This window comes from Ursus maritimus, unplaced genomic scaffold, assembly GCF_017311325.1.
Source record: "Ursus maritimus isolate PB19 unplaced genomic scaffold, ASM1731132v1 scaffold_12, whole genome shotgun sequence".
NCBI lineage: Eukaryota > Metazoa > Chordata > Mammalia > Carnivora > Ursidae > Ursus > Ursus maritimus.
The window spans coordinates 26,265,562-26,286,872 of record NW_024423564.1 but is presented as its reverse complement, the minus strand read 5'-3'; the positions used below and the strand labels follow the sequence as shown (position 1 = coordinate 26,286,872).

At 34.8% G+C, this 21,311-nt stretch overlaps 1 protein-coding gene across 2 annotated transcripts in view; it reads left to right on the top strand.

Annotated features, from left to right (window-relative positions):
* ABCD3 (ATP binding cassette subfamily D member 3) overlaps positions 1–21,311 on the top strand; it is a 77,343-nt gene that overhangs the window by 20,102 nt on the left and 35,930 nt on the right. For both annotated transcript variants that reach the window (XM_040627015.1, XM_040627014.1), the window contains exons 2-4: positions 5,396–5,432; positions 12,086–12,184; positions 15,910–15,998. In XM_040627015.1, the coding sequence (XP_040482949.1) occupies positions 5,396–5,432; positions 12,086–12,184; positions 15,910–15,998 (225 nt within the window). The remainder of the gene's footprint in view (positions 1–5,395; positions 5,433–12,085; positions 12,185–15,909; positions 15,999–21,311) is intronic.

Below are 21,311 nucleotides of genomic sequence, written 5' to 3'. Positions count from 1 at the left end.
ACTAATAAATTGATTATCTCATCAACATTAATGAAGCAGTGATTTAAAACCAATTCATTGTTTACAAAAGAAAAATAATGATTATAAAAAAATCTTGGGCATCAACTGGAATAAATAATTCTTTCTATTCTTTTACCCCAGCATTGGTGATTAGTTCTAGCAATGTTATTTCACCTACCACTTTAAATGAACGTTGATTCCATTTTTATTGGCCTTAAAACTTTTTGCCTGTTTTTTAAATGATAAATGTGTAGAAGAGCTGTAAAAAAAAAAAAGGAGTTTATGCTTAATTTCATGCTTATTAAACATATTTAAGGAAGCACCAATTTAAGGCAATAGTAGTATCTGTAAGAATTTTTTTTTTTTCCTTCAGAAGAGGTTCATACATTACCCCAACTCTAGGAAATACTGGCCTAGTTTACCTAGAATGAACTAGGTGAGAAAAGTGTTAGGGTTAGAATTACTGGTCTGGTTAACTAAATTCTGATTAAAGTTTTCAGAATTGTGTTCTTCCTTTTTTACTTTGTCTAAAAGCTCTTATCTAAAAACTTCTCTATTTTAATTTTTGGAAAATTTCTTTTTCCTAGTCTTATAGTTGTCTCCTCTCATCTTTAGGGGAAGTTTCTGCCTATTAATTTTACGTTTGGTGGCAGTACTAAGGAACAGTTAACTCCATCTCCCTCTCCCTCACCTCTTCCAAAAATAAAGAACTAACAAAACACTATTCTGTTATGTTCTTAGGATAAAGTGTTTCTTAGGTTTCAGTTAGTTAGTTTGTTTAAAGATTTTATTTATTTATTTGACAGAGAGAAAGCCATTGAGAGAGGGAAACACAAGCGGGGGAGTGGGAGAGGGAGAAGCAGGCTTCCTGCNNNNCTGAGCAGGGAGCCAGATGTAGGGCTCGATCCCAGAACCCTGGGATCATGACCTGAGCCGAAGGCAGACGCCTAACTACTGAGCCTTCCAGGCGTCCCTAGGTTGTTTTTTGGTTTTTTTTTTTTTAGACTTTATTGAGACATTGATATATAATAAACTGCTGATACTTAAAGTACACAACTTGGTGAGTTTTGACATGTAACACCTGTGAAACAATTACTATAAGCAAGGGAATGAACATTTTATCACCCCAAAGTTCCCTTATGGCTCCTTTCTAGTCAGTCCTCTCCCTGCCTCTAGCTTGAAGCAACCACTGATCTGCTTTCTATAACTACAGATTGGTTTTGGTTGCTCTAGAATTTCATAAGTGGAATCATATATATGCTTTTGTCTAGCTACTTTCAGTCAGCATAATGCTTTTGAGATTCATCTGCGTTGTGTGTATCAATTGTTTTTTTAATTGTTGAGTACATTTTATGGATATGCCACAATTTTTTAGTTCATTTGCTTGTTGGTGGACATTTGGACTGTTTCCAGGTTTTAACTCTCTATCTAGTTAGCTATGATTTCTCTGCAGTGTATTATAGTTTTCAGTATGTAGGTCTTGTACATCTTCTTTTTCTTTCCAAATTTATTGTGAAATATTTAATATTTTGGGTGCTTTTGTAAATGATATGTTTAAAATTCCAATTTCCAGTTATTCTTTTCCTCTGTGTAGAAATACAATTGGTATATGTGTCTAGATGTTGTATCCTGGAATCTGTCTGAACTCACTTAGCTTTTTTATAGATTCCCTAGGATTTTCTACATAGATGTTTATAGAGTCTGCAATAAAGGTAGTTTTACTTCTTCCTTTCAATTCTGTGTGCCTTTTATTTATTTTTCTTACCTTTTTGCACCGTGTTTTCCAATAACAGTATTGAGTAGAAGTGGTGAGACTTGCTATCTTTGGCATATTCTGGATCACAGAGACTCAGTCTTTCATTAATAAGTATGATGATAGCTGTAGTTTTTTTTTTTTTTAAGATTATTTATTTGAGAGTGAGAGTGCGAGCACAAGTTGGGGGAGTGGTACAGGGAGAGGGAGAAGCAGACTGCCCACTGAGCAGGGAGCCAGACAGGGGCTCAGTTCCAGGACCCTGAGATCATGACCTGAGCCAAAGGCAGATGCTTAACTGACTGAGCCACCCAGGTGCCCCATAGCTGTAGGGTTTTGTTGATGTCCTTTATCAGATTGAAGAAGTTCCTTTTCATTCCTAGTTTGGTAAGAGTTTTTATGATGATAGGTGTTAGATTTTGGCAAAGGCCTTTTCTGTATATCTATTGATATGATCATATGGTTATTTTTTTTTAGACTGTTAATATGGATGAATTATGGATTGATTTTCAAATGTGAACCTGATCTTCCATTTCTTGGATAAATTCCTCCCATCCTATACTTTTTATAAATGTTGGTTATTGGTCTTGTCATTTTTATAATGTGTGTGCCAAAGAAAAAGGAGAAGTTGGCACAATGCACTTCATGCAGTATACCAAAAGGCAGAGGTTGTCTTGAGGGAATGCACTTGTCTTTATTTGAATTCTGAGCTAAACTAGCCACTTTTTTTTTCTTTTTGTGGAACATCATTTTTACTTGAAAGAATGACTAAATAACTGTAGTTATTCGGCCTTGAATATTGCAGACATTCTCTTGTAGTGCCTTCAAGGAAAAACAGCAGTGTTTGTTGCTAATGTTACAATTTAAGCTTTCAAGTGAAAATTAGAATTTGGAAAACTTGTCTCTGCCACCATGAGCTTGAAAGCTTCCCAATGGTTAAGACTTTTCTGATGAGATAGATGGCAGTATTAACAAATGTAAGTCTTAAAAATATTGCGTAGTTAAGTATATTACATTTGGAAAGTCTACTACACAACTCATCATTATTATTTTCCTTTTTTTTTTTTTCAAGATTTTCTTTATTATTTATTTGTCAGAGAGAGCATGCACAAGCAGCGGAGTGGCAGGCAGGAGAAGCAGGCTCCCTGCGGAGCAAGGAGCCCGATGCCATGTGGGATGCCATGCAGGATGCCATGCGGAACTCAGTCCCAGGACCCTGGGATCATGACCTGAGCCTAATGCAGACGCTTAATGACTGAGCCATCCAGGCATCTGGAATCATTATTTTCCAAGAGACTAATGCATATTATAAAATTTTACATGGATAAGAGATCCATTGGAAGTGTAATATAATATAGACCAATGGATTTTATTGTACAGGGTACAAAGTGCATTGATAGGGTTTCAGACTGCGCTGTAACATTATAGTACCAAGGAAGAATATCCACAATTATGAAAATACTCCTGTTTTACAACTACCTGTCTCCGTCATAATAGATAGAAAGAATGCAGACTCTAGTGTGAGAACCCATATTAAGTCAGACATTAATGAGATTTTCTAAAATATAGAACAGTGCTACTTTCCTTACATAAAACAGTGCTACTTTCCTTACAGAATTTTTTGTTTGGGGAAGTATAGCTATTTTTATAAAAATTTTATTTAACATGTAATATGTATATTATCTTTAAATGAATTTTGTTATACCCTGAAGTGTAACAAGACAACTGATGATTAATGATTGTTGTAGATATTACAGATAATCTTGCCATTAGTGTGCAAATCAGCAATATAGTTTGAACATATTGAATACCTTTATTTTGATCTACTTAGCTGATAAATTGATCTTTTCAATAGCCAAAAGGAATACGTAAGAGTAGAAGACATGTCTGTTTGTTGTTGAGCCTTTTTTAGTTTCATGGGATAAAAATCAAGAAAAGAAAAATACTGAATATTTGTTAGAATTGGATCTGCCTACTAGTAGATCATGTTTTTGGAAGTAAATTAACTTCTGTCCAGTCTTTAGCATGACATTTCCAGGGGAAAAATGTAACTCAATAATTAGGATTCTAGCATACTATTCTCATTTATCCTAAATGATCCACATATATTTATGTAGCTAGTGTCTTCAGTATTGAGAACATCCATGGAAAACATTAAAGAATTCTTTAAAAAGAGGAATTCAGAAAGCCTTGTAAAAGGGCTCGTAATTAACTGTATATGCCTGAACATACATAAAGGCATTTTTGAAACAGTTTTACAATCTCATAAAACTTTAAAACAGATAAATAATCCTGTAATACAATTAAAAATAGAAAAAAATAATAAACCCAAGCACTCTTAGAATAAGAGCATCTACTGAATTGTAATTAAGTTTGGCTTTCTAGCCTCATTCAGTGACCTGGTATCTTATTATTGAAAGTGTTCATTCGACAGATTGTTGGAGCTCAACTAAGTGTTGAACATGGAGGGTTGAATAATATATGCCCCTAAGAGTAGACATGAAGGTGTGCTACCCAGATTCCCCTTCAAAGAAGGGCCTACTGTCTGGCTGAGAGGAGTTGGATCACCAGGTAACCCCTTCTGGACACACCTTAGGGTCTGCCTTAGTTGCAGAGCCACCTTCCCTGAGCTCATGACTTCCCTGGAGTAGCATGGATTTGTAGACTGAGCAAGATAAAGGTAAAAAGACTTGGCTGTTTCAACCCCTCACAGAGCACTCTGATGGACTGTACTTGCTACAGGGCTTCCTGGCTGATTGATTGAAATTTTACTGGGCCTGCATCACAGTTTCAGCTTTCCTTGCCTTTCTTTCATAGGTGTTGATCCCCAATAAACATTTTAGTATCCCAAGTGCCACCTCATGTCTGCTTTGGAGAGACCAACCTGCAATAGCTCCTCATCTCATGAAACTGATTTACTGGGAGGAAATATCAATCAAACAGGAGATTTAAAATGTGATCAGTGTTGTATAGAAGCATAGGGTGCTATAGTAGTGTGTTATAAAAAGAACTTAAGCCTGGTTATTATATAGTTTAGGGAGGTAACCTGGATTAGTGGTCAGACCTGGGTATAATTGCCAAATTAATCACTTTGAGTGGCATGAACCATACCATTTACTTAACAAGCCAGTTTTTTTATTTGTAATGTGGAATGACACATGGTCTTTCCTCCTCTAGGCTTCTAAACTCGGATTGCTCACATGGCTAGGAGAAAATTCCCAGCAGCAAGAGAGAGGGCCCAGTGTACAAACATTTTTCAAGCCATCGCTTGCATCAGTTTGCTAATATCCCATTGACCGAAGCAGTTCACATGGCCAATCCTTGATTCAAAGATAGAGAAATAGACTTCACTTGTCCATGGGGAAATTTGTAAAATGAGTGTGTGTGTGTGTGTGTGTGTGTGTGTGTGTGTGTGTGTATTAAAAATTAATATAATGCTTGATATAGTAGTAGTTAATATTTATTGAGCACTTTCTATAAATACTGAGTAAGGGACAACTGGACTATTTAATATATTCTATCTGTATGATATGAAAAAGAAGGAACTCATTTGGAGAATTTGGTATATTCTTCTGATGTCTTGAAATAATTTTTATGATGGGAACAGTTTGCAAATAAAGCTCTCTTTTCTTTTCTCTACAGTAAGAAAAATGGAAAACCACCATTACAGAACAATGAGGTAAAATTTTGACTACTCAACTCTTTAGGATTTCATGTATTTATTTTATTTATTTTGTTACATAATTTGAAGATTTATTTATTTATTTTAGAGAGAGAGAGAGAGAAAGAGTGCCCATGCATGGTGAGTAGGGGGAGGGGCAGAGGGAGAGAATTTTCAAGCAGACTCCCCCACTGAGTGTGGAGCCCCACTAGGGGCTCGGTCCCAGACCCATGGGTTCATGACCTGAGCTGAAACCGAGAGTCAGAGGCTCAGTCACCTGAGCCACCCAGGCGCCCCTTGTTACATAATTTTGAATTAGAATAAAATCATGTAAGTTTAGAATTAGAAGGGAACTTAACTATTATCTTCACTCCACTGTATATTATAGCAATTCTTTTTGAAATAGGATTCCTTGATAGGTGATTTCTACTATTTACTTCAATCTGTTCATTTGATGAGAAGTACCACCTAGGAAGCAGCCATTACTGTATTAGTTCTAGCCCATGATGAGATTAATCTTCCCTTCTGCCCTCTCAGTGATTGATTCTATTTTGTCTTTTATAGCCACACAAGACAGGCCTGCTCTGTTTTCTCTAATTGACTCTCATATTGTTTGAAGATAGTTTTATCTAATGAATCTTTTTTTCCATGCTAAGCAACCCCTCATTCCTTCATTCATTTCTTAACCTGTTGTTTCCAATCCTTTTTCAATTCCGTATAGATTCTTCTGGACCTATACTGGTTAGTTCCTCTAGACATTATTCTTAGATTAGAACATAGTTGTCCAGATGTGGTCTGACTAGCATGGAATACATCAGCATTATTACATATCTTGTTATGAAAGCCAGATTGCTGAAATTCAGCCTACAATTGCTTTTATTTCTTTAGCCCTAATTGCTGTTTACATTGAGTTAAGTTATGGTAAATTATAACACTTAGGTATCTTTCTGATGAACAACTCTGCTTACAGATTGCCTACATCTGTATTCATCAGTTGATTTCTTTCTTTCTTTTTAAATAACTGCTTTATTGAGATATAATTCAAAGACCATAAAATTTATCCATTTAAGGATACAATTCACTGGTTTTAGTATATTCACAGAGTTGTGTGGCTAACTAATTTTAGAAAATTTGCATCTCCCCAAAAAGAAATTCCATACCTGTTAACAATCACTCCTCATTACCCTCTTCTCCTAGCCCCTAGTAACCAGTAATCTGCTTTCTGTTTCTAAGATTTGCCTATTTCAGACATATGATATAAAAAGAGGTAATATGTGGTCTTTTGTGACTGGCTTCTTTCACTTAGCATGATGTTTTTCAAGGTTCATTTGTGTTGTTCCATGTATCAGTACTTCATTCCTTTTTATTGCCAAATAATATTACTTTGTATAGATTTACTGCATTTATCCATTTATTAGTTGAGGGAAATTTAGGTTGTTTTCATTTTTAGGCTATTATGAATAAGGCTGCTATGAACATTAATGTATAAGTTTTTATGTAAATCTGTGTTTTCATTTCTTTTGGGTATATACCTAGGAGTGGAATTGCTGGGTCGTATGGTAACTCAGTTGGTTTCTTTTGAATAAACATTGATTTATTCCTATATATGGCAGCCTATTGGATCTATACTATTAGTCTATACTGTAGTATGTCTGTACCGTTAGTGTAATTTTGAATGTAATTCTAACATCTAGTATGTTAGGTAGAAGGCATTATCCATAATTTCAGTTGGCCTTCTCTATTTTCCTCACAATTGCTGATAGTATTGACTGTGTAAAGGACTGAGGAAATTACTCTGGCATCTCTTTTTTTTTTTTTTTTTTTTTAAAGATTTTATTTATTTATTTGACAGAGATAGAAACAGCCAGTGAGAGAGGGAACACAAGCAGGGGGAGTGGGAGAGGAAGAAGCAGGCTCATAGCGGAAGAGCCTGATGTGGGGCTCGATCCCATAACGCCGGGATCACGCCCTGAGCCGAAGGCAGATGCTTAACCACTGTGCCACCCAGGCGCCCCTACTCTGACATCTCTTAATCTTTGTTTGTTTGCTTATTTTTGGTTATGGTTTATTTGGCTGTGGTTATATCCAACTATAGCAAAATCTGGTTCATATTTATTTATTGAGGGCCACAGTAATTTCATAAGAACCATCATTCCTAGCTCATTTATTTATTTTTTTAAAGATTTTATTTGTTTATTTGAGAGAGAGAGAGAGAGCATGAGCAAGGGGGGGAGGGGCAAAGGGAGAAGCAGGCTCCCCGACCAGCAGGGAGCCTGATATGGGACTCCATCCCAAGACCCCGGAATCACGACCTGAGCCAAAGGCAGACGCTTACCCAACTGAGCCGCCCAGGCACCCCTATTAATTCATTTATTCAGTCTTTTCAACAAATATTGATTGAGCCCTTCATATATGCCTAGTTATTGGTCTTGGCTCTGGGTGTATAGCAGATATAAATATAAGTCCCTACCCCTGTGGAGCTTACAATATACATGTTAGTTAATATGCTAGTATAATATCCTTAAAAAGAATAAAATGGGAAGAGTTAGACATGACTTATTCCTTGGAAACTCATGTCAGCTTCTAGTGATTAGTGTTTCTTAAATCTTGCCAAATCCTCCATATAATGTCTGTTCTTTGAATATCCGGGAGATTGATATCAAAACTGCTGTTCTTTGGTTTCTGTGATCTTTTTCTCTGGCTTTGAAAAGTGGGACAAGGCATTCTTATCTTATTGTCTGGCATATCTCCATCTTCATAATCTCTCATATCTAAATTATATCTGAGTAATCAAACCTTTATTTTCTTAGTTATATCTACCATCTGCATATTATCATATCTTCAAGTTTTAGGACATCATTAAAACTTGTCAGTACAGCTAAATTCATTCATTGATTTTTAAAATTCTTTATTTTTTGTACAACTTTTTTTAGCATATACTTATTTGCTCATTGTATAGTGTGAGCAAGATAACTTTAGGTTAGATTAAATTTTGGACAAAAAGATATAATACCATATGCACACTTATACAACATTTGCAAAATTTATAGGAAGTGAACACATATACACATATGCTAAAGTGAAATCTGGTAAGATATGTGCCAGATATTATAGTTGGTATCTCTAAATGGTAGGTATAGGCTCCTTATTTTTTGCTCATCAGAATTTTCTAATTTTTCTAAAGCGAATGTGTTATTTATGAGGGGAGGCAGTTAAAAAGGGATTTTTTTTCATTGAAATTTTTTATAATGTTTAGTGAGATGGTACAGTTTTCACAAGACTTGAGATTTAGGAAGGAGAGGAAGATTTAAGAGTTAGACAGTAGTATAAAGAGATAGTTGATTTAAAAATACTTAATTTTGATGGCAGTATACATAATATAAAATTCAAAATATATAAAGGTAAACACTGCTGGGTTTCTGGGGAACTATAAACTCAGATGGGGAATTTAGCATTTCCATGCATATTTTATACTGATGGGATGTGTGTATGTATGTATATCTTCATAAACAATATAGGTAGAATTATTTTGCATATTAAATTTTGTAAGTGGAATCATGGTATGTCATTCTTTTCTTTCAGCATATTTTTTAGATCCTATGTTAATGTCTGTGTTGATAGCTGTAGATCTAGTTAATTTAACAGTTCTATAGGATTTTGTTTTATGAATAGGAGCTGCTTCCTTTTTTATAATTGTGTAGAATTTTCATTGCATAAATTTTGTAGTTTATATAATCTCATTATTGATGCACATTTAGGTTTTTGATTTTTATGATAATATAAACAGCGTATAAATGTTTTTCATTTATGTGTTTAAACGTGTATGCCTAGGATAAGTTCCTAAAAGTAAATTTGCGGAGTTATTTTACAGTCTGTGTATGTTTTACATTTTGATAGGTGCTATTATAGATGCTACATAATAGTTGTGTTGATTTACACTTTCTCCAATAATACACAGGAATGCTTATCCTCTTGTCAGCACCATATGACCTTTGATTTTATTTGTTGTTTCAAACATCTATTTCAGTCCATTCTAGTTCATCTCACCTTTCTAAGTTGATTGAAACATGAATAGGAACTTCTCTTTGCCCTTTGACGGTGTTGCCTCCTGAATGTTAGATACATTATTTTCTGGTTGCATTATTTCTTTAACTATTTAAATGGTCTTTATCTAATGGTTTGCTTTTTCTATAGTTTACATTTCAAATTTATATCCTCAAAGTGTTTTTGTATTTTTTTAAGAAATACTGGAAAGTTCACAGGTGGGGGAAGTCAGTTGTGAAATTAAAATGAATTCGTTGGAGAGGCTAGTAGTGCTTATGAAATGTACTGTCTCTGTAGGTACTCTCCTTTAGATTGGTTTCAGATACGAATTTTATTATGTGTCGGGAATGGTAGAGTGTCATGGTATTTCTTCAGCCTTTCTGAGCCAGCCCTCTAGTCCAGGTGTTTCTTGGCAGAATATGCTGTGATGACTTTAGGGAATATATATGCAATTCCTTCATGGCTTGAAATGTAATGGAAATCAAGTCAGGCTTTCAGACGGCTTATGATTTAGGAGTTATGACAATAGGAACAGAAATAAAAGAGGAGGAAGAATTATATACCAGGTAGCAGTTAATATTTTAAATTCCTTCAGTGTGACTGTCTTATAAATTTTTTTAAACCTTCCTCGTTGTTTTCCCTAGATCATTTCTTGAAAGCAGCTAGAAGCTAGAAATAGGTAATCCTCTGTTTAAGTCAGAAGATGGACATTTTATTTATTATTACTCTGTCTATTTAGGGGTGTTCATTACATGTGCAGTGGGGTGAGGTAGGGAGGCAGTGATAGGAAAAGCTTGAGAGTAGAAGTTTAACTTTCTTTTTTTAAAGGTAGATGGTATTTATTGCCTTGTCTTTATTTTCTTCCTGTATTTTCTCAGTTGGGGGATGTAAATGGGGGGATTTTGGTTGAAGCTGTAGGGTTTGGCTTGAGAATAGGCTAGCTGAAGTAAATAGACTCTGAGTAGCGCTTTTGGTCTGTTTTAGTTTCTGGTATGTTCCCATAATTCAGAACAGTGCCTGGGACTGAATGAATATTTATTGAATGAATGAGGGAGCACATGCATGTGTGAATGAAGTAAACTGGGCCTCTAATTCAGTAGGATGAGGTTTGCAACCTTCATGAGGTTTCAGAGGCCTGAACTCTGTTCTGACAGTTACAGGACAGGCTGATTCTTATCTGTCTTAGTCTTCCTGATCTAGCTCTACGAACACAGTGCTTTCAGACTTCCTTTCTTGATCTGTGATTCTGTAATGCACTCAGTGCCTGTTAGGGTTATATAAATATAAAGTACTTAGCACAGTGTCTGACATGTAGATGGTAGCTTATTATTATTCTAATTTAGTACACAAACCATTCATTTCAGGTTCCTCATCTTAGATAAATGTATTTACACTAAAGTTTATATAATGATAGAATTTACTATACCATGGGTATTTTATCAAGAGCATAGTTGTTAACAAATAAGTGAATTGTGATTATGGGAGTTGGGGGAGGGTCTGGGTAGGGGGATAAGATCCTTCTTGTGTGTGTTGCCTGTTGCATGAAGTTTCTCCTGTATGTTCTTCTGAACAGTTCAGGTGTAATAAAATAAATAGCCTCTACCATACCCAATTCATCTCACTTTTTCTTGTTCCTTCAAAATGAAGAAATGTCTAAGGTTGATAAGATTAATTACTGCTCTTAAGTTCCTTCAGTGGTTTCCCGCTACACTGACTAAATAAACTCTAAATCCTTACTATGGTTTCAAGAGTCTGTCTTTTATAGGCCCTGTCAACCTCCTTGGCTTCTCTCATTTGTATTCCCTTTGTTTTAGCAATTCTGTCTTGCTCTTCAGTGTGTGCACTGGTTTTATTCGCAACACTTGGTTTTTGTGCTTGACTACCCTCCTTCCCCGAGGTTATCACATGGCTTCACTTTATGTCTCAGCTTAAATATCACCTCCCCAAAGAACTCTTGCTTGTCATCCTGTCTGAATCAGTCTTTTTCTCATAGCCCTGCCTACTGTATCTGTAACAATTGATTGGTTTATTTTTATCTGTATTTCTCCTGCTACAATGTGAACTGTAGGAGTAAAGAAACCTTGTCTGTCTTTGAGTTTATGAGGAAGAGAGTGTGAATTGGTAGATTTTATATTGGAAATGGTAAATGTAGGAATCTAAATATTTCCAGTAATTAATATCAGGAAAGTTCCTGTTCAGGATTTTAAAAACATTCTGCTTTTAATCAGGGAGTGGATAATAAACAGTTAGTAAGTACTTGACCATTTTTTAGTTGTCTCTCTGATCTCATCTTCTGCTACTATCCCTTGCTTATAGTTCCAGCCCTATTCGCCATTTTGTTGCTCCTCAAGCAATTCAGTGAGCTTTCTCCTTGGCATTTTGCACTTGCTGTTTCTTCTGCTTGTGGTATTCTTCTCCCAGATATTCACGTGGCCCCAGAACTTCTCATTTCCTTATTTAGTTTTTGATAACATCTTATTTTCTTGAAAGCATGTTTGAAGAGCAGTGCAAATTTGCATTCCCTAAATGCAATATCCATTTTGATAGTTATTATTACTGACTTAGATGAAATGTGGTTCTTTAATATTACTTGTTATAAATATCTTAATTTTTTTGTTTTAATGTAGAAAGAGGGGAAAAAAGAGCGAGCTGTGGTGGACAAGGTGTTTTTTTTAAGACTCACACGGATTCTGAAAATCATGGTTCCTAGAACATTTTGTAAGGAGGTAAGTCTTAAGAAATTATAATGTTAAGTGTTTAACTTTTAAGGTTACATGAGATCAGAACAATAAAATTATAAAGCTTTTGTTACACTACAGATCAAATGTTTTTTGTGTAGGTAATGAAGACTACTAAATTTTTTTTCTTTAAATTATCTATTATCATTGCAAGTACCCTTGTTGTTTGGTGCCAGATTTTAAATAGTTTCCTCTTGTTTATGAAATAGTATTTCATTATATTTTATGTGAAATACTAGAGTACTTCAGTGCAGCTACCCTAAATGGTATTGTTTTATTATAGCTAAATTCTGTTAATAAAAATAAGAGTAAATTTAGAAAGACAGACCTTTTTATTACATTGAGGTGTTCATAAGTCACATTGACAGGGAATACATTTGAAAGTTGTTCTTTTGTATTTGATTAAATACGTTTTGAGATACCCAAAATGATATATGAATTCCTCCAGTATTTTCAGGAAGTGAGCTGGTTTTAGGAATAAAGTTTTATTATCCTTTCCTTTGCCTTTTTACCAAGATTACCTTTATCATTATCTAAGGAGTATTTTTAATGATTAAAAAATAAGATAATGCTGTGTTCTCCATCTTTAATCATCTTTTATAGAACTAGAAATATCATCACCTTTGTCTCTTTCTCTTCCATACTTCATCCTTTCAGCGACTGGTATTGGGTCATTTTTCATTCCAAACATTCTTAACATGGATATTGTAGTGTTCGTTAGTCTCACTTCAAAGAAGCTCCCCTTTTTTATCTTCTCTGCCAAATTTATTTTCTTGAAATATAATGTTTTCCATTGTTCAAATTTTAAAAACCATTAGACTTGTAATCTATTAATAGCAACAAAAAGATAAGATATTCCCAAAGCACTGTAATTCCTAAAGCACTGTAATCCCCAAAGAGAACACACATTTCCCCATCACACTGGACTTGCTCTCTTTCCTCCTCATTTCTGCATCATGGCTTATGGATTCCACCCTTATCAACCTCTAAAACATAATTTAATAACTTTTTTTCCCTACTAAGATAGAGATAATATGTGTCCCTTGAAGAAAAATTAGAAAATTTGGATAGATTTTTTTTTTCTTCTTGGTGCCTCTTAGCCCCTCACTTAGAACTTCTGTCAGTAACGCGGTGTCTACACATTTTAATAAAAATGAGATCTCATTGCGACTTTTTAAATCTGCTCCTTTCCTTATATTTAAATGTTTTTTCCTTGATTTTCTCTTAAATTAGTCTCCCTTTCCATTCCTACTGTTCTCACTATAGTTTTCTTACCTGGATTATCATAATCCCTTAATTGGTCCTTTTGACTCTTCTCCTTCTTTCTTAATAGTCTTTTTTCTAAAACCCTAATAAAAGCATTTGTCTTCTTTTTTCTTGTAGGGCAAATCACAACCTGACTTTGACCTTTCTTTCACTATCATCTGCTTAGAAGAGTCCTTGCTATTTTGTAGTCAGGCTCTGTGTTCTTATGCTTTTGTGACCTCATGTCTGTGACATCCTGCCCCTTCCCCCCAACAAAAACAGACACTTACAAAAAATAGCTTGATGCTCGTTATTTTCTTGGTGAAGTTTTCTCTTTCTACAACCCACCTGATTGAAGAATTCTTATTTAAAATACAGGGTTCTCTGGAAGGATTTGTAAATTCCCCTGTTAATCAGTTAACAGTTCAGTGCTCATTTGACTTTTTAGCAGGGGTTTGCTGAGTATAAAATGAATGTGAGACATTGGGTAGATCCCTGGGAGTTAGTAAGGGAGATACTAGGGCCTAACTTGGCCAACCTCCCAGCTTTCTCTAGGCCTAGCCATGCTGCAGAGTCATTTTACACACGATCTTTGAGAATTATAAAAATCCAAGTTTAACTCCAGTTCACTGGGGGTTTCACTTAGAAATAAACTCTCATAGAAATCACAGATGATTGGAAGTAGGGATAGAGAGACAGGGATACAGAGACTAACTGATTTAGGAAATAGAGAAATGATAATACTGCATATGGATATATGGGAGTTCATATATATCATGAGGTGAGGGACTGCCAAAATCAGTGCAAATCTTTGGTTTCTGAGATTCCACAGACCTATTAATCATGGAAATAATAGTGATTCTAAGGACATCCTTTGTAGAAAGGCATTTCAGGATTGTCAGTAATCAAAGTTTGCCAGATTTTGCTAAAGTGAGACAAGTAAAGTTGGTACTTATTTCAAGGATAAATTAAGCCGAGAACAGAAAATAAAGGAAAAAATAAACAATCTTTGTCTAGTGTTACCTTTATATGTAAAATGATTAATTTAAGATTGAGACTGTATTTAAGATCTGAATTAAAAGTTAACATTGCAGTTAAAGTGACATCTATAAATAGTATTTATTATAATTAAGAGGTTCTTCTGTTGCCAATTGAATACTTAACTTTCAGAGGGTGGCTAGGGTAGGAAGATGGGATCTTTGCTTTCTGGCAGACTTTGGGGTAGCAGCTATCACTGCTTAGTTACACAAGCTTTCTTTGACATTGTCCTTTCTTGTGGCTTCATTATTCTGTGTTTATGACTCCCTGGTTCGTCTATACCTAAAGCACTGTATTTCTATTACCTTCACCTTTCTTAAAAGCAGTATTTGTTTTGCAAAAATTACATAAGTAATAGTTGCGGTTGTCACTCAGCACCATAACTTTGACTTTAAATGTATTATCCAACAAATGTCTCTGCTGCCACACGCCCTCTTCCCTGACTTTAGCTTCTATGTTACTGTCATTATTCTTCCAATTTAGAAGATTTATGTATAGTCAGCTTTGAATGTGCGTGTGTATTAGAGGTTGGAGGATAGGTTCTCATCTCAGAGAGAGAACAGACTCCTGACTCAGCCTCTCATCTTTTCCCCTCAGTAATCCATCTTCCACAGCACTGCTTAAGTAATGTTCTCAAAATGACACTTTTTAACGTTTTGTTCTACCTAGAGGCTTGCAGTAGTTTAAACTACTAAACTCTGCTGGATATGCAATACTGGTATCCATATGGTCTCAATCTATTTCCTATTTCTCATTAAATCCTTTATCTTTTTTCACTCATAATCTTCATTCTCTCCTTTGTTTTACTTGGTCTGTTTAATGTATTTCTAACATCATAACCCTCCTTTGCCACCCAGGCCTTCCTGTTCTGTCAGTTGTCACATGACGTGATGCAAATATACTTATTTACTATGCTGTTTTCTTATTTTTTATATGTAAATCTTGCCTTAATCACTAAATTGAGGGCAGTGGAAGTATTAGAGATTTTTCCAACAAATTGAACCAAATTTATTCCATTAGGCACAATTTTAGCCTTCAGTATTTGCTCAGTTGTACATTAATAGTTACTGTCATTTTTCTTTATTAGACTTCTGTATTAAAAATATAAGACAATCACAGTACACTGTGATTCAGGTAATCTAAGTTATACTGCTGTATGTAAGCAAGTCATTTGACCTGCCTGGGATTCACTTTTGAATTCTGGATGAGAAAGTTAGATTAGATGATGTATAAGGCTTTTTTCATTTATATTATATTTTTAAATTCTTTTAAAATTATATTTAAAAATTGCCTATAAGTAAAATGTCAGCCACTGTATTAAAGCCAGAATAAAGATTTGAATTTAGAAATAAAAAATCTTTACCAAGGTAATGTTTCTTTTAACTTTTAAAAATGCATTTATTTAATTTACTATACCTGGTTTATTTTAGACAGGTTACTTGGTACTTATTGCTGTTATGCTGGTGTCTCGAACATACTGTGATGTTTGGATGATTCAAAATGGGACACTCATTGAAAGGTACTTTTCTATTCACCTTCCTCCTATATGTACAAAATACTAATTTGTCTCATATTTAACATTATCTTAAGCAAGAAATAGATTCTCAGTTAGGTATAAATACTTAAGTCAAATTACGTATTTGTTCATTTACTTAACAGATGTTTATTGAGTGTCTCCCATGTGCCAGGCACCGTGCTACTCTGTGATAGGGATCTACTGGTGAATAGGAGAGACTCTGTACCAAGCCCTGCAGAGCTGACAGTTTATAGAGAGTTAGGGACAAGGAAACAAATTAAAATGCAGTATAATAAATGCTATAGCGGGGGTTAAAAAAGTCACCAAGTTGGATGTCTAAAATTAATGAGATAATTTGGAGGAAAATATCAAAGCATTTCAGAGAATTATACTGAGAATGTTTATTAGAAGGAAAAAACCAATTTGTGGACATTTCCTTCAATTTCTGAAGTTAGTACTTTATATGTTTTTTTCATTATAGTCTTTGTACATATTATATTATCACTATAATTGATAATTTTCCATTTAAAAACTTCTAGTAACAGTATATGAACATTTATCTGTTAAAGATTTTATTCCTCATGATACCAATTTGAATGTCAGAGTAAAACATTTTTCTTGGAATTCTGTTTCCTGGCATGCAGTGTTTTATCAGAAAATTTCTTAAAATACTTAATGTTAATAACTTTTTGAATGACAGTACTTAGAATTTTTTTTTTATTGCTCCCGTATTTTGAATTAGGGTGTTTTTTTTCCCCCCTCATATTCTTGATTTGCTTCTCAGGATTTGTAGGATGAGGAAGAACGCTTTATGCACATGTTTTCTGACTCATCTCTAGGAGAATAGAGAAAGTTATTTGCATAGGATTAAAACCCTAACTACATGCCTCAGAACATGTGTAATTGTGTAGGCTCATGTATTCAACACAGGTCTCCCTGAAACCTGTGGTCAGTGCCCGGCCTCTTTCTTCTAACCAAAGTAATACATGAACACAGCTTAATATCAAATAGTGTTACTGGACTTAATCACAAACACATCAGTTCTGTGCCCCATTCTTCCACTTGTAACTGCCATTCCCAGAGCCAGTTGTTTTCTTTTCTTTTTACTGTTCATCTCTACCTCTGCATTTCAGTGTAACTTGTGTTACTGTCCTAGATTTTTCAGCTTTAGAGAGTACACATTTATTTACTACTTTGAAAGATGAGAATTAGCTCTTTTACACTCCTACCCATGCCCACGCTCATCCTCTTGTGTTATTTTATTGCATTTTTTGTTAAGTCAGAATTTATTGCTGACATGATTTTGCCTGTTCACCACTGAGCCACATGTTGTACTTTGGTAGTTTCTTTGATATACAACTTTTTGTTTTTCCTGGCATTTAAATATTACAAGTTTTTGTCTGTGTATCTTAGTTCTTTTCCTACTTCTTACTAATTCAGCTCAAGCTTATTGACAACACTGTAAAATCTTCTCAGTATTGTAATATGGTCATACACACCAGGTAATCTTTTGATTTTTGTCTATTACCACTCCACCCTATACCTCTTGTTAGTTTCTTGTCTTCCTGCCCTAATCTGTATTGATTGCACTTTAAGTCCACTAAAGAGCAGTTCAGTTTGAATTTGCTTTAATTATGATCTTGGGAATTTCTTTTATCTTTCTCTTTTGTGTTAAATAACCTGTTTTCTGAATCCTTTGTCTTCCTTTTCCTTAGTTCACTTTCTCATTTTGGCATGTACAGTGTTTTTCTGAGAACGGGCACAATGGAAGTAAATTTTCGAGACCTGAACTCTTGATTGATAGTTTAGCTATGTTTATAGATTCCAACCTGGAAATAATTTTTTGTTAGAATTTTGAAAGCATCACCTGTTGTCCTCTGTAGAGCTCAGCAGTTCTCAGCCTTGGTTGCAGAATGATTAGAATCATCTGGGGAATTTTGAGAACGATTAATACCTGTGCCCACCCCTAGAGATTCTGATTCAATTAGTCATTAGTTTTTGAAACATCCCAAGTGATTCTAATGTGGAGCTATGGTTAAACACTGCTGGTCTAGCTGCCACATTGGGTGTGGAGGCCCATTCCTGTGCCGCTTGCTCTTCCTTAGCAATGGATCTGTATTTACCCTGCTGTGGAAGCTTTTATGATTTTTTTTTTATTGTGGATGTATTGCTGGTATTTAGGAATTTTCCTGAATGTCGCTGTGAATTTTCCCCACTATGCTGGGCACTAGGTGGGCTCTTTTCAACTGAGAAACTCATTCTGCATTCTGAGAAATTTTCTTGTGCTTTTAAAAAATTCTTCCACTCTATTTTTTTCTGTATTTTTTCTGGAATCCTTATTACTTGAGTGTTGGAACCCTAGGCTGATCATCTGATTATCTTATGATTTCTCTACTATTCCATCTCTGACATTTTATTTTCTAGGAAATTTCTTTTTACTTTATCATCCAGTGAATTTGTATTTGTCATCATTTTATTTCCAAGAGTTACCTTTTTGTGTGGATGCTCATTTTTAGAGCAATCATTCTTGCAAGTGTGTGACTTTTTTTTTTCTTTAGCTTCCTTCATTGTTTCTGTTTTTCCTTGGTCCTTTGTAGTTCTCATTTTTGTTGTTCATGTTAGAGGCTTTCCTCGTGTCTGTCACTCTTGCCTGTCTATTCATCTTTAAAAGTGAAGGGCTAAAAATCTCGCTAGAAGCCAAGTCAAGGGCTTATTGATTATCTGGTCTCCCTGAATGGTGCTCAGAAAGAGAGTCTGGTCATTTTTGTGTGTGTGCCCTAGTGAGGAATCCTCTAACAAAGTCTAAGAAGTTTGTCGTAAACATAATTGAGGGGTTTATTTGTTGCTGCTAGCGTATCAGCTTTGAAAGATCAGATTTATTGCTAAGTTCTGCTTATATGAGCTGTGTGCGTAATTTGAGTCCTTTGTATAATGTAGAGAAGACATGTATGCCCTGTTACATGATTATAGAGTTTTATATTTTTTCCTTTGATGACGTTACTATCCAAGTGCCATATCTGTTAATAAAAATACAAGCTCCCCAACTATAGCATTGTTAATAGCAAAATATGCAGGTTATATCCACAATAAACATCATATTAGGTATCTGTAGAAAGTCACATATTACATATAAAGAACCTTGCATAACCTTTTTATAGTATAGAAGAGTAGTTTATTTTTATTTTTTAAAGTTTTTTTCCTTTTATTTACATTTTGTGATTTCATGTTTTTGTAATCCAAAAGAATATTTGCTCTTCTAAACTAGGGATTTCCAACCTTAACTGAATAGATGCTGATTTTAATTTTCTCACCATCTTAATGCCCTGGAGAAAATGCATTGCAAGAGTAGGTGGTACATTAACTGGTGATGATGGACAAGAGGAGGGTTATTATCTAGCATGAGCCAGCTTGTAATTCTACTAGATAGCGTAATCAATTTGTTGGGTACTCAGTTTTAAAATTTAGATATGAGATAAAGAAAAAAATGAAAAAAAAAAAACTCAAAAAACTAAGAGTTTCTAAAAAACATTATTTTGATACTATTTAAACTCAACAGAAGTTGCAGAAACACTACAAAGAACTTCCATATACTCTAAAAAAAATTTTTTTTAAAGATTTTATTTATTTATTTGAGAGAGACAGCGCAAGCATGAGCGGTGGGGAGGGGAAGAGGGACAAGCAGACTCCCGCTGAGCAGGGAGCCCAGTGCAGGGCTCTACCCCAGGACCCTGGGATCATGACCTGAGCCAAAGGCAGACAGACACTTAACAAACTGGCCACCGAGGAACCCCACTTCCATATACTCTTAACCCGTATTCATCAATTGTGAAACAGTCATTTTAAGGTAAATTGTTAACTTTCTCCTTGATAAATATTTTTGAGCTTCTATATATGAGATCGTTGATATTTGCTTAAATTTAACATTTTTAAACATCGTGAATTCATAATAGCTCTAACCTGCTACTAAAGCTACATTATAAATTGATTTTTCTGGGGCGCCTGGGTGGCTTAGACGTAAAGCATCTGCCTTCAGCTCAGGGCGTGATCCCAGAGTCCTGGGATTGAGCCCCACATCAGGCTCCTCTGCTGGGAGCCTGCTTCTTCCTCTCCCACTACCCCTGCCTGTGTTCCCTCTCTCGCTGGCTGTCTCTCTCTCTGTCAAATAAATAAACAAAATCTTAAAAAATTATTTTTCTGTTTTTTCCTTTTTGCTTCTTCCAAAGAGGTTTAGATTCATCTGTTTCTGCTTAAAAAAAAAAAAAAGTCTGAAAGCGACTCGTTCTGGTCCTTAATGTACATTTTAATATCCTTTACATCTTTTAGGCCTATTTGTTAGCAGTGGCTAAAGACTTTGGAGTATGGGCAAATTTTAATGGGACAGACTCCTTCTTTAAGGTAGAAACTGGAAATTCCATGATACAGAGGAGAATCCTTCATACCTTGTTGCTGCTATAATGTATTTATAAAGATATGTTTTATTTTCACCCATTTGACTAAGGCATTTTAAAATCATTTAAATATCACCAAATTATCTTTTATAAAGATCCTTACATGTTTTAGAAGTAATATGATATAAACTGTAAAATTACTCTTTACTATTATTTTTCTTTTGCAGCGGAATAATAAGCAGAAATAAGGCTTTATTCAAGAAACCATTTTTTAAGTTTATAGCTGCTACTCCAATGGTAACCATTGCTGAATGGTAGCATGTGCTTTACCAAGTTCTGTAATCCTGTGTGGTTCACAGCTTGGGCAGTACTAAAGCACTTTGGTTTTATGTGAAGTTTGGTTCAAACAATTTTAATCTAAACCTCTAAACTTTTTGTACTGTCTTCATTGCTCTTGTTTTCAATATTCTTATTTCTAGAAACAACATTTTTATGTGGTTCTATTTTAGCTTTTTTCGAGTTCAACTTAAATTAAAAAAATTGTTTAGCACTTCTAATCAAAATTGGACTATTAATTTTTTTGTCATTCTATAAAGTAGTGTTTCCCAAAGTATGTTCTGTGGAATGCCAGCTGTGACAGAGGAAATAATACATGCTGCAGAACCCTTTCAGAGAGTTTTAATGCGCAAGTTTCATGTTACATTAAGAGTTTTGAGAAGGTCTTTGATAAAGACATTTGTTAGCTTTGTTTAACCCAAGTTTCCTCAAATTTATTTGACCATGCACCTTTTTTGCTCTCAAAGAGCAGTTAACATTACGTGGCATTATTCACCTACTCCCTTATAAAAATCAGATTATTTCTGCGTCACATACTGTATCATTTTTTTCATATGTGGAGCTAGGTTTCAATCATTTAGTGCAGTGTTTT